Source organism: Belonocnema kinseyi, chromosome 8 (assembly GCF_010883055.1).
Source record: "Belonocnema kinseyi isolate 2016_QV_RU_SX_M_011 chromosome 8, B_treatae_v1, whole genome shotgun sequence".
Classification (NCBI taxonomy): domain Eukaryota; kingdom Metazoa; phylum Arthropoda; class Insecta; order Hymenoptera; family Cynipidae; genus Belonocnema; species Belonocnema kinseyi.
Genome location: NC_046664.1, coordinates 48,039,930 through 48,052,123, shown reverse-complemented (window position 1 = coordinate 48,052,123; position 12,194 = coordinate 48,039,930). Strand labels below are relative to the sequence as shown.

Below are 12,194 nucleotides of genomic sequence, written 5' to 3'. Positions count from 1 at the left end.
ACATGATTTTTAGCAATTCTTCAAAAAACTTCCTGCAATATTTGTATTTTGCTACAAAAAAAATGTCAAACTTTTCTCTCCCTGGGGCCCTCTGAGGGCTTGTGGCCCTAGGCTATAGCCTATTTTGCCTTTGCGTAAAGACGGCAGTGCGGAAAATGTAAAAATAACAAATTTGCACGCCCAAAAATTTTCCACAAAAAATACTTTCTGCGCTTTTGTGATATCTTACATTACTAACAAGAAAATTTTGAAAATGCTATTTTTATGAGAGCAAACTTCTCCCGATCAAAAAATTATGTTGAATTTTATTTTAGGTAGTTTTTGATAGCAAATAAAAAATATTAAAAAAGTGCAAAAAAATATATTTCAACAATCAATTCCAAGGGCATCAGCCGGTAACGTTGTACATGAAAAAACGAACCGTGGCGGCCACTAGACGAGGCTCTAGAAAGTTCGTATTTTTGTGTACAACGTTACCGGCTGATGCCGTTCGATTTGATTGTTGAAACATATTTTTTTACATCTATTATTATTAAGCTTTGTACTTAAACGTAGTTTTCTTTCGTCTCTTGCATTTCTCAAAGTTTGAGACCGATATTTTATGTATAAAAAAAGTTCGAACGTTCAAAAAATGTTGAGGTTCAGAAAAAAGATGAAATAATTTTCAGTGAAGTTCCTACCAAAATGCAGTACCTAAACGTACTTTATTGTGCTCTAATACATTTCCCAAAGTTTCAGCTCAATATTTTATTTACAAAAAAAGTTCTTAGGTTCAAAAAAACATTCAGTGAATGGAAAAAGTGAGGTCGGTAATATAGGTATTTAGCTATGTCACATGTCCTTAATAAAAATATAATATTTAGTTTCCTAAGCTTTTGGAGTACTTATTGATGATAACTAACTAATAACGAAAAATTTGATTAAAAAGAATGAAAGACCCTTTTTTATCGCCAACTATGAGAGTAAATTATTACTAATTATTTAAAATTAACTAACGATCAAAAATAATATAATAGTAATAATATCACTAATATAATAATTTTTTAATTTTGATGCATAATGAAAAATGCATAATAGAGGTAAATACTAATGTTTTAAAATAATTTTTCTGGCAAAAATGTTACAAAATAAGGTAATAATCATTTTTTGTAAAAACGCGTATCAGTACCATCTATATCATTTCATCGTACAAGTTTCCCATTTCTCGTCCTATGCATACTTATCTACTGTAGGTATCTACTGTAGTCAGTTTTCCGATTTCAGGCGACTTCGTAACAAAAGAGAATTATATAATTTCTACCTTGCTGACATTCTCTTTTGTATCATATAAATTACAAACGAAATTAGATATTTAGCTAAGAGTTTGAGAAAATGAAGAAAAAGGACTAAGAAACATATTAAAATTAAAAATTTTAAGTGTATAAATCCTTAATTTTGAATGACATGTGACACTTATATGATTCCTATCTTACCGATATTTTTTATATTATAAAAAATGTACACGAAATAAAATATATTATATTTAAAGTTTGAAAAAATAAGGAAAAAGGTCTAGGGAACATAATAAATTAAAAATAAAAAAATGTATAAATCAGTAATTTTGAATAGCATCTGACACTTATCTGATTCCTACTTTACTGGCATATTTTTTATCATACCAATCTAACACGAAATGAGATATGAAGTTCAAAGTTTGAGAAAATAAAGAAAAAGGACTGAAGAACTTGATGAATTAAAAAATTTTTGATGTGTAAATTACAAATTTTGAATAACATCTGGCACTTACTTGATTCCTACTTTACCGACATTTCTTTGTCATGCCAATCTCATCTCTGTACCAATCTTACACGAAATGAGATATTGAGTTCAAAGTTTGGGAAAATAAAGAAAAAGGACTAAGGAACTTGATAAATTAAAAATTTTTTGATGTGTAAATTACTAATTTTGTATGGCATCTGACACTTATCTGATTCCTACTTCACCGACATTTTTTTTATCATACGAATCTTACACGAAATGAGATATTGCCTATTGAGTTTCAAGCTTGGGAAAATAAAATATGTAATAATACATTTTCAGAGATACAAAACAAATTTTCCAAAAAACTATTTTATTTAGTTCTGAAAATGTAATACTACATAAACATTTCTTTTTTCTAATCAATTTTAATTTTAAGTAGAGGGAAAAAAATGTGCATATTTTTTTAGAACTCTTGCAACTACTATTCTATTACATTACCTACTGAAAATATAATGTGTGGTACGCCTGTTTCATTACTTTCTATCAACAATGGCTGCAGCTGCCAACATGGAGTGTATCGATTTTATGGAATTCCAGGTACATTTTTTACAATTTTTCAACTGGCAGTGTATTTCAATAATTATAATATTCAAATAAAACAATACAATTTTCGTGAAGAACAATTTGTTTAACTTTGGTTGTGAAGCTCAATCATTTATGGTGTTCATCTTTTATTTGAGGTTAGGAACATAACCTATATTCATTATTCTTCATTCATTTATACCGGTGGCAGTGGCAATACTTTAAGGATTTTTTCATAAAAATCTGATTTAAAGTCTAACTTAGCATCGAGTTATAAAAATTTAAATTTACAGAAATTTAGAAATCGTAAAGTGTAAATCAAGATCAATCTAAAATTTATTTTTCTCGTTTTCTTAATGAAACCCAGAAACCAGAAACGAATTCAATATTAAATTTTAAATTGTAAAAATATGAGCATTTCAAAAAATCTTTGAAAAGTGTGCAATTGTTAAAGTTAACAAGCCTTCATAAGTGAAGTATTTCAATCGAACACATTTAACCTTAAGGATTTTTCAAAATAAATTAAAAATCCAAATACATTTGTAATTATAAACTTTTTAAGTCACAATTATGAACTATACAAGTATTTTTATTTTAAAATATCCTTAGTTTGCATGGGAAATTTCATTAATTTCTTACTAAATTGAACCGTTTTCCAGAAATTTTCTGTTATTGAAAATATATTCTCTTAAATAAAAATTCAACTGTACCGATGAAAATTCAACTGTTCCATTTTCGTAAATATTGATTCTTTTAGTCTAAAGATTAAACTATTTAGTTAACAATTGGTAGAAGCGAAGCAAATATAACGAAAAATTAATCAAATAAAATTCAGTTTTCAAACTATTTAGTTGAACATTTATTTAATTTGTTAAAAATTCGTCGTTTCGGGTTGAAAATTAATATTCTTGGTGGGAAATTCAACTATTCGATTAAAAATGTATGTATTTTGTTAAAAATGTATCCTTTCTGGTAGAAAATCAATATTCTATTTTGAAAATTTATGAATTTTGTTGAATATTCGTCTTTTTTTTTATTGAGTTAATCTTTTTGGTTGAAAATTCAACCAGTTAGTTAAAAATTGAACATATTGGCTAAAAATTCAACTGTTTTGTAGAAAGTTCACCTTGTTGGTTTAAAATTCATCTTTTTAGTTGACAATTCACTGCATTGCATAAAAAATGAAGTATTTTCTTGAAAATTCATTTTTTTTACTTGAAAATTCCTTTTTGTTTTTGAAAAATCGAATTCTTTGGAATTAATTTTCTAAACTGAATATTCCAGTTTTTGTTAAAAATTGATATTTTTTTACCTCTAAATTCAAGTATGTGGTTGAAAGTTTGTCTTTTTAATTTGAAAATTCAAGTATTTCATTAAAAATTTATGTATTTTTTCGAAAAATTATTATTATTTTTTTTGTAAAATAGTAATTTTGTAATATTAAATTTCATTTTTAGTTGAGAACTGATATTTTATAGTGCAAAATTGAACTATGCGATTGAAAATTTGTTTGTTTTTAGTTGAAAATTCAAATATTTCTATTAAATATTAAACATTTAAATGACAATTCTACTTTTTATTTAAAAGTAAAATTCTTCTGTGAAAAATTCATCTATTTGGTTTGAAATGCATCTATGCCAGTTGAAAATTCATCACTTTTATTCAATTTTTGTGTGGAAAATTAATCTTCTCAACCGAAAATGTTATTATTTCATTTTTGGTTCAGAACTGATATCCTTTTATTTCCTAAAATAACTTTTTGGTTGAAAATTGGTACTTTTTAGTTAAAAATTCAAATATTTATATTCAGTATTCATCATTTTATTTGAAAAGTTTACTTTTCGATTGAAAAGAACCTCTTTTGTTAAAAATTCATATTTTTGGTTTAAAATTCGTATATTCAAGTTGAAACTTTATAATTTAAGTTGAAAATTTAACACTTTTATTGCATTTTTTTTTGCAAAGTACCGAAAATGTAATTATAACATTTCTGTTTGACATTTTTTGCAGTTTAAAATTCAACTAAATTGTTGCAAATTTGCCTTTTTCAGTTGAAAATTCAACTATTTCATTGAAAATTTATATATTTTTTCAAAAAATTGTCTCTTTTGGTGGAATAGTAATTTTTTTAACAAGAAATTTCATTATTTCATTTTTGGTTGAGAACTGTTATTTTTTAGTTTAAACTTTAATTATGGTGTTGAAAATTTGTTATTTTTTACTTGCAAATTCAAATATTTCTGTTAAATATTCATCATTTTATTTGACTATTCTACTTTTTGGTTGAAAAGAATCTCTTGTTAAAAATTCATCTTTTTGGTTTGAAATTCGTATATTTCAGTTGAAAATTCATAATTTTAGTTGAAAATTCTTCACTTTTATTGCATTTTTGTGTGCAAAATTAATCTTCTTGAACAAAAATTGAATTATAAGATTTTGTATAAATTTTTTTTAGTTTAAACTTCAAACAAATTGTTGCAAATTTGTCTTTTTTATTTGAAAGTTCAACTATTTCATTGAAAATTGATGTATTTTTTCGAAAAATTGACTTTTTTGTTAGGATAGTAATTTTTTAACAAGAAATTTCATTATTTCATTTTTGGTTGAGAACTGATATGTTTTAGTTCAAACTTTAATTATGTGGTCGAATTTTTTTTTCAGTTGTAAATTCAAATATTTCTGTTCAATATTCATCTTTTTATTTGGAAATTCTCCTTTTTACTTAAAAGTAAAACTCTTTTGTTGAAAATTCATCTTTTTGTTTGAAATTCACCTATTTCAGTAAAAAATTTATAAGTTTAGTTGGAAATTCATCACTTTTATTGAATTTTTGGTGTGCAAATACTCTTCTTAACCTAAAATTTAATTATTAACATTTTTGGTTGACATTTTCTTTTTAGTTTAAAATTCAAATAAATTGTGGAAAATTTGCCTTTTTTATTGGAAAATCAACCTTTTTCATTAAAAATTCATTTATTTTGTTTAAAACTTGACATTTTTTGGTAAAAAATTAATCTTTGACGTTTTGTAGAAATTATTTGTGTTTTTAACTGAAAATGATATTATTCCATTTTGGGTTGCAAACTGATCTTTTCTACTTCCAAATTTAACTATGTGGTTGAAAATTTCTCTTTTTTAGTTAAAAATTCAAGTATTTCTGCAAGATATTCATCATTTTAGTTGAAAGCTTATCTTTTAGGTTCTAAATACATCTATTCCAGTTTAAGATTTATAATTTCAGTTGAAAATACAACAATTTAGTGGAAAATTGCCTGTTTTTATAGATTGCAGATTAATTAATTTGATATTTTATTACAGTTAAAAAATTATCTTTTTTATTGTAAATTTCGTCGTTTTTAGTATAAATTAATCTTCTTCTTTGAAAATTTATATTGTTCGTTAAAAATTTAATTATTCAAGTTGATGATTCAGAACTTTTCATTTTAAAATTCATCTTTTTGATTTAGAACTCAACTATTCAAGTTGAAACTTCATCAGTTTGAAAATGTAATTTTTTTCTTCAAAATGATGCTGTCTTTTTATTGAAAATGTAACTATTTCTTTTAAATATTTCATGATTTTCTTTGCAAATGTACCTCTTCATTTTAACAGTAATTTAATAAAAATGAACTAAAAATGGAACTATTTTAATTTTGTTTTTAAAAATGTCTTTTTCAGTTGAAAATTTGTCTGCTGCAGGTGAAAATTCAAGCATTTCTGTTAAATATTCATCATTGTAGTTGAAAATTCGACTTTTTATTTGAATATGAAACTATTGTGTTAAAGATTCATCTTTTTTATTTAAAATGTATTTATTTCAGTTGAAGATTGATATTTTTAGTAGAAAATTCATAACTTTTTTAGTTCAAAATTCAACTTAATTCTGGATTTTTGCTTTTTTTAGTTAAAAATTCATCTATCAAAACGAAATGAATTATACTGAAAAATTGCTCCATTCAATTTTCATAAAGAAATTAGGCATTTTTACATACAAATAGACATTGCTAAAAAAGAATATAATTTTTTCCCTTTTTTTTTGATTAATATTCCCTGCGCATTCCAGAATATTCTGTAAAAAATTCAATATGGAGGAATAAATAGTTTCTGAATGATGTTTTTTTAACTGAAGCTGTTACATGCACGCACGATTAAAGCCGGTAACGGCTGTTCTAAAAATTCATCATTCAATAACTATTCATTTCTTGACTTTGAAATTTGTACAAACATTTATTTCTCGGAAATTTTGCACGTCATATTGAAATAAAAAAATACGTATATTAATTCTCAAACGGTAGACAAACGGTACACTGGTGCGAACTGGTTTGTTTGCAATGTTAATATTAAATATTTACTAGTATGAACATATAATGAACAACTAGCATGTATCACACATATTTAAAATATTGATTTAATATATATGGAAATAATCCACAGCAGCTGTGTTTGCGTAAATGCCAACAAAATGAAAAAAATTCGGGTGCGAATTCGCACCAGTGTACTGTGTAGGGGGTAAATCTCGTATGGAATGACCCATACATATTCCGCGTCACTTTTTTAAAATTTGCGAAATATTTGAATGGCTCTCTAATATAAAAAATTATACCTGGAAAAAAACATGAGATACCTGGAAAAAACTGGGAATTGTCAGGGAATTTTTTTCTAGGATTTGAATAGATACTCTGAATGACTTTTTGGGAACATTTTTTTTTTAATTCCGTTCGACTTCTATTCGATCCGGGCCCTGAAATGTAAATAATTGTAGAAATTGTTTCTTTTAAGGATTCCTTAAAGAAGATGCGCAAAATGGACGATACAATTATCTATTTACTAAATTCAGTATTACCGACGGATTCGTTCAGAGCACAATTGGATCCAACTCATCAGTGCAAAGATCTGTATCAACGGATACAAAAAGGCCACTCCGAGCGAGAAATTGCAATTAAAAAATGCCTGGAAGTTTCACGTGAAAGAGTGAAAAATTTAAAGTCTCAGAGAGAAGGAGAGCATGAAAACGACGTAGGTTTGATTAAAAAATTAAGGAAAGAACAAAGCACACTTCGTTTGCTTGAATCAGAATTAAATGTGGAAGAGGTCGTGAAAAAACGAACACTTTCTGTTTATCACGAAAAGTGTCGGGGATATTATAAACCATCGAATTTAGAATCGTGAGACAAATCTAGGTCGGTTCTTCAATACAAGAAGGAAGGGCCGAATGAATATTGTTTTAGAATATATTGTACTCGAGAAAATTCGATAAACGATAGCATTTGTAAATTACGATAATCTGTATCACACTGTTTTTCCAGTTTTTTCAACAAAACTGTTTAGAGAATTATATAATTGATTTAATTCAAAATATTCTGATTTTTATTATAAAATTAATTATAATCCTACGAAATTGAGTGTTTTTATTTTTAAAAAAGGCGAAGAAATTGTCAAATTATGAAAAAAAGCGTGTCAGTTGCATTTTTCTCTGATAGATATTTTTTCGGAAGAAGAAGTAAAAGCAGCTGATGAAAAAAACTGTCCATGGAGTAGTAAGTTTATTGTATTTATTTTTTATTTAAAAACTTATACGATTTATTTTGTTTATTTTCTTTTTTTCTCCATAAAATTATTTTTTAGTAAACTAAATATTGAATTTTTTATTCTATTATTAAATTGGATTTAGAGGCTGAATAGGTCTCCTTTCTATTCATATATTTTAATTTTATATTTTATATTTAGGGGTTAAATGTATATTTTATACAAAAATGTTGTTTATTGTTATATTGTGTCAATTTTACTTTAAAATAATTTTCAATTTAAAAAAACACAACTAAATATCGTATTTCTAATTTTATTATTAAATTAGATTTAGAGGTTAAATACCTGTAAAAATTTGACTTTCGATTTTTTGCAGTCGATACCCCCTTCCCCCTTTCCAAATTTGTTTGGTTTAGGGAAAAATAAATTCCATATTATTCAAATAGGTCAACATTAACTAGTGTCCCGAGCTTTCGACACTATTCTGGGGGTTTTTAATGAAAAAAGCTCGGTTTTCGGAAATATGAAAGAAAATAAGTACATTTTATTAATTTTTTGTAAATTAAAGCTTGACCGCCTCTTAGTGGATGTTCAAGGAATAATTCACACTCAATAACTTTTATGTTGACGCCCCCAAAGTCCGGAAATGCTCTACAAAATGCAAAATATTAGCTTTATGTACATAATGTTGATTAATTTCAATAAAAATAGTTCTAACTATAATTAACATATTCCACAGTTTACAGGGTAAAAATTGTTTAAATGAATAAAAATTGTTTAAACAATTGACAAATATTCTCAAAAAAATACTTTTATAATTCTTTAATTGTGTCCGTAACATGAGAAAAAACTCGGAAAAAATGGCTTAAAAGAAAAAAACTGCTCAAATAATTAATTTCCAAATATGTTAAGTTTGAAATATTATTATTGAAATTCATCAACTGTATGATTTATTCCGAAAAATGATGACTTTACTTTTTACAGGTGAGAAAAAAATTGTTTAAAATGTTTAAAAAATTAATAAACAAAAGTAATTTGTTGGGGATTTGCAACATTAAGCTACTTAACATCCATATATTTAATATAAAAGGTGTATTTTACAATCTGTCCTACGTATCGTGCTGTTTTCAGAAAGCAACCAATTTTGTTTTCTCGTACAAATTTTAAAAAATGTAGTTCTAATCGATTGAAGTCTCGAAAAAATTTTTTGAGTCTTCTAAAAATGACTACATTTTAATTAATTTTTTTAAAACAATTGACTGAAACGTTTTTTTTTTACTGAAAATTGATCTGTTTGACTATTTTAAACTATCATCAACTCAGGTTAAGAACCTTTGAAAAAGGTGCGCATGTGTACTGAAACGTCAGGAAGTTTCAAAAGGAGTTTTTTCTATTAAATAAATATCTGAGTTTCGAAGAACATGTTTTTTTGACTCATATTTATTTTTTCGATTTACGATTGGACCGTAAGACATAAATAATTTGAAATCAATTCGTATTTTAAACCTTGAAGACAAAAACCGAAACTTTCTAGCATTATATGAAGACAATATTATTCAAAACAATACTTAATTGCATATACAATTATGTTTGACTACTTGAATTATTAGCACACACTGATTAAAAAGTTAGATATAAGTTTAAAAATTCTGATAATCCTGACCTTAAAGGGCTTTTGAAGCACATTGTAAACTGTATTTAAAAAAGAATTAAAATTAAAGTAAAAATGGATTTTTTCCGAAATTGAGTTTAAACATTTTTTTTTTTAAATAGAAAAATTGGTTAAAATGTTTAATTCAACATCATTGTACCTGCGTCTTACTATCAATAATTAACAAATATATCTCTTAATATCTTTGAAATGACCAAAGTAAGGAAAGTTCAAAAAAAGGATAAATTGCACTCAAATAATGAAGAATATTTATTATACACTTTGCCTGGTCTCTTCTGGGCATTATATATAATGCCTAGGGAATCCGTATAATAGAGAGTATAACATATTTTATTTTTTACCTGGATCTAGAAGTAAAATCTATATTTTCTACGCGGATTCTTTAAATTTATATATTTTTTAAATTTAAATTGAAGAAATTTAAATTGATACTACATATTCATCCTCTAAATGCAATTTGATATTAAAAGTCGAAATACAGTATTTAGTTTACTTTAAAATAATATGAAATTTTTGAAAACCACTAAATATTGTTTTTCTAGTTTTATTATTAAACCGGATTTAGAAGCTGAATACGTAATGTTAATTTAAATTGAAAAAATATATAAATAAAAAAAGACACTTATTTATCCGCTAAATTCAATTAATAGTAAAATGACAAATACAAGATTTAGTTAAATTTTATATATATACAGAGTGTCTAAAAAATCCCGGGACGGTTGGATATTGCTTCAGGTGAAATATTTTTCAAAAAAGTGAAGGTCATTCCTGAAATAAATGATATTTTTAGCATAAAATGTAACTATTTTATTTCTGCTTAAGAATCTGTTTGAAATTTGATATTTTTCTATTTCAAAATTGTTGAAAGTTGAAAATTTTTTGTTCAAAATAGTATTTGTTTTTGGTAGAAAATTGTCTTCGTCTTTGCAGTTAATGTTCTTGTTTACAAATTCTTCTTCTCGCTTAAAAATTCAGCATTCTAGTTAAAAATTCTTTTCATTTTAGAAGACAATCAATCTTTTAGATTGAAAATAAAATTTATTTATTGAACCTTAAACCCTTGTTAAAAAACAATTTTATTTATTTAAGATTAATTATTTTAAACAAAATTAGGTCTTTGGTTGAAATATAAGCTACTTGATTGAAAACCTGTTTTTGGGGGTAAAAGGGATTTTTTTGCCGAAAATTTAATTATATTATTGAAAATTTTTTTCTTTTTTGGTTCCATAAAAATTCATCTCATTGGTTATACATTCATTTTTTAACTAAAACTTTAATTTTTGGTAGAAAAATGATCTCTTTTAGTCGACTTTCCGTATTGTTTGTAGAAATTAATCTTCCTGGTTGAAAAAACGCATTATTTTTCCAGGTATTACGTATTCAAAATTTTCAAGAAATCTGTATTATTAACAGAGAATAAAAGAAATCCTAAAAAAAATATCTTCTCTCTCACTCCGCTTAGAATCTAATTACAGATTTTGTCGATTGCCGCCGATCGGGTGCTTTCCCCTTAAGCTTAAAAAATGGATTTAACCTAGATTCTAATATGAGGTCAACATTTGTGAAAAAGGTTGAGAAATTTCAAATAATAATTGCAATCAACACTTAATTCAAAAAAAAAAAAATCTAAAAGAATAATATTTTTATAAACATTACACAAATTAATGAAAGTATTGTAAATAATAATTTGAAAAAAATTGTGCTTATGTATTCACACGTATTTGAAATTTTGAAATTTTCTTGTACCAAGCTTGACCCAAAGGCTGAATTTAGGGATATAATTCTTGAAATATGTGTCATTATTGCTGAACCGCCCCAACTTTAAAAGTCATGTCTTCCGATTGCCTTCAAATTTTCAGAGTTTGTTTGCCATTATGATGTAGTATACCCACCAAATTAAAGACTTTTACTCCTTTTACATCCTTTCTGGAACCAAAGATATTTTAGCTAGATGCGGCAAGGGTCAGGAGTGGGGACGGCCGATATATATATATCTAAATACATTTTCGACCATGTCACAACCCGGGTATCGCGTCCTCTATATATGTCGCGATATTACCGGCCGGACTCGAAAGGTAAACGTGGATCCGTTTAAAAAATTTAAGACCTATGAAGATAGGTGAGTAAAAAAAATAACAGGTTTAAACAGAAAAATAATCACAAGCGTCCACGTTTATCATTTATTTAGAGGAAGGTTATTCTATACAATTAATGTAATGAATGTCGAGTTACAAAATATGAAAAGCTACTCGCGGAAGAGAAAAAAAAACGACTTCTCTAATCAAAAGCTAGTCTAATTCTGCCCTTCATATCAAGAATCCGTCTCTTCTTTTTTGAGCCTCCGAGGTTCCAGAGCAAGGGTTTCTAGTGAAGATCATTTTTTAAGCCAATCAAATTTCTGGGTCCTCCTTTTAAGGAGGGTCTCCAATTTTAAGAAAACCAATCAAAATTAGAATAAAAATGAGACCTCCTTCTTAACTTTTCCCATGCATCGCAGAATCCCATTGCTCTTATCTACCCTCGAGTCATGTCTATCCGCACCTACTTGAGATTTTTGAAGCGCCTTGACTCATGACACTTAGGGTTGCTGCAACGATTTAGTTGACCATAACTGTCTGACCAAGGAAAGAAGGGAATGAAAATTGGTTTCTGTTATATATTTTATTAGTTGTTA

General features: G+C 26.2%; 1 protein-coding gene across 1 annotated transcript; it reads left to right on the top strand.

Annotated features, from left to right (window-relative positions):
- Positions 1-2,221: 2,221 nt before the first annotated feature.
- Positions 2,222-7,678, top strand: LOC117178121 (coiled-coil domain-containing protein 58). The gene is made up of 2 exons (XM_033369375.1): positions 2,222-2,337; positions 7,102-7,678. Exons 1-2 carry the CDS (start codon positions 2,290-2,292, stop codon positions 7,489-7,491), a joined length of 438 nt encoding a protein of 145 aa, XP_033225266.1. The 5' UTR covers positions 2,222-2,289; the 3' UTR covers positions 7,492-7,678.
- The last annotated feature ends 4,516 nt before the right edge of the window (positions 7,679-12,194 follow it).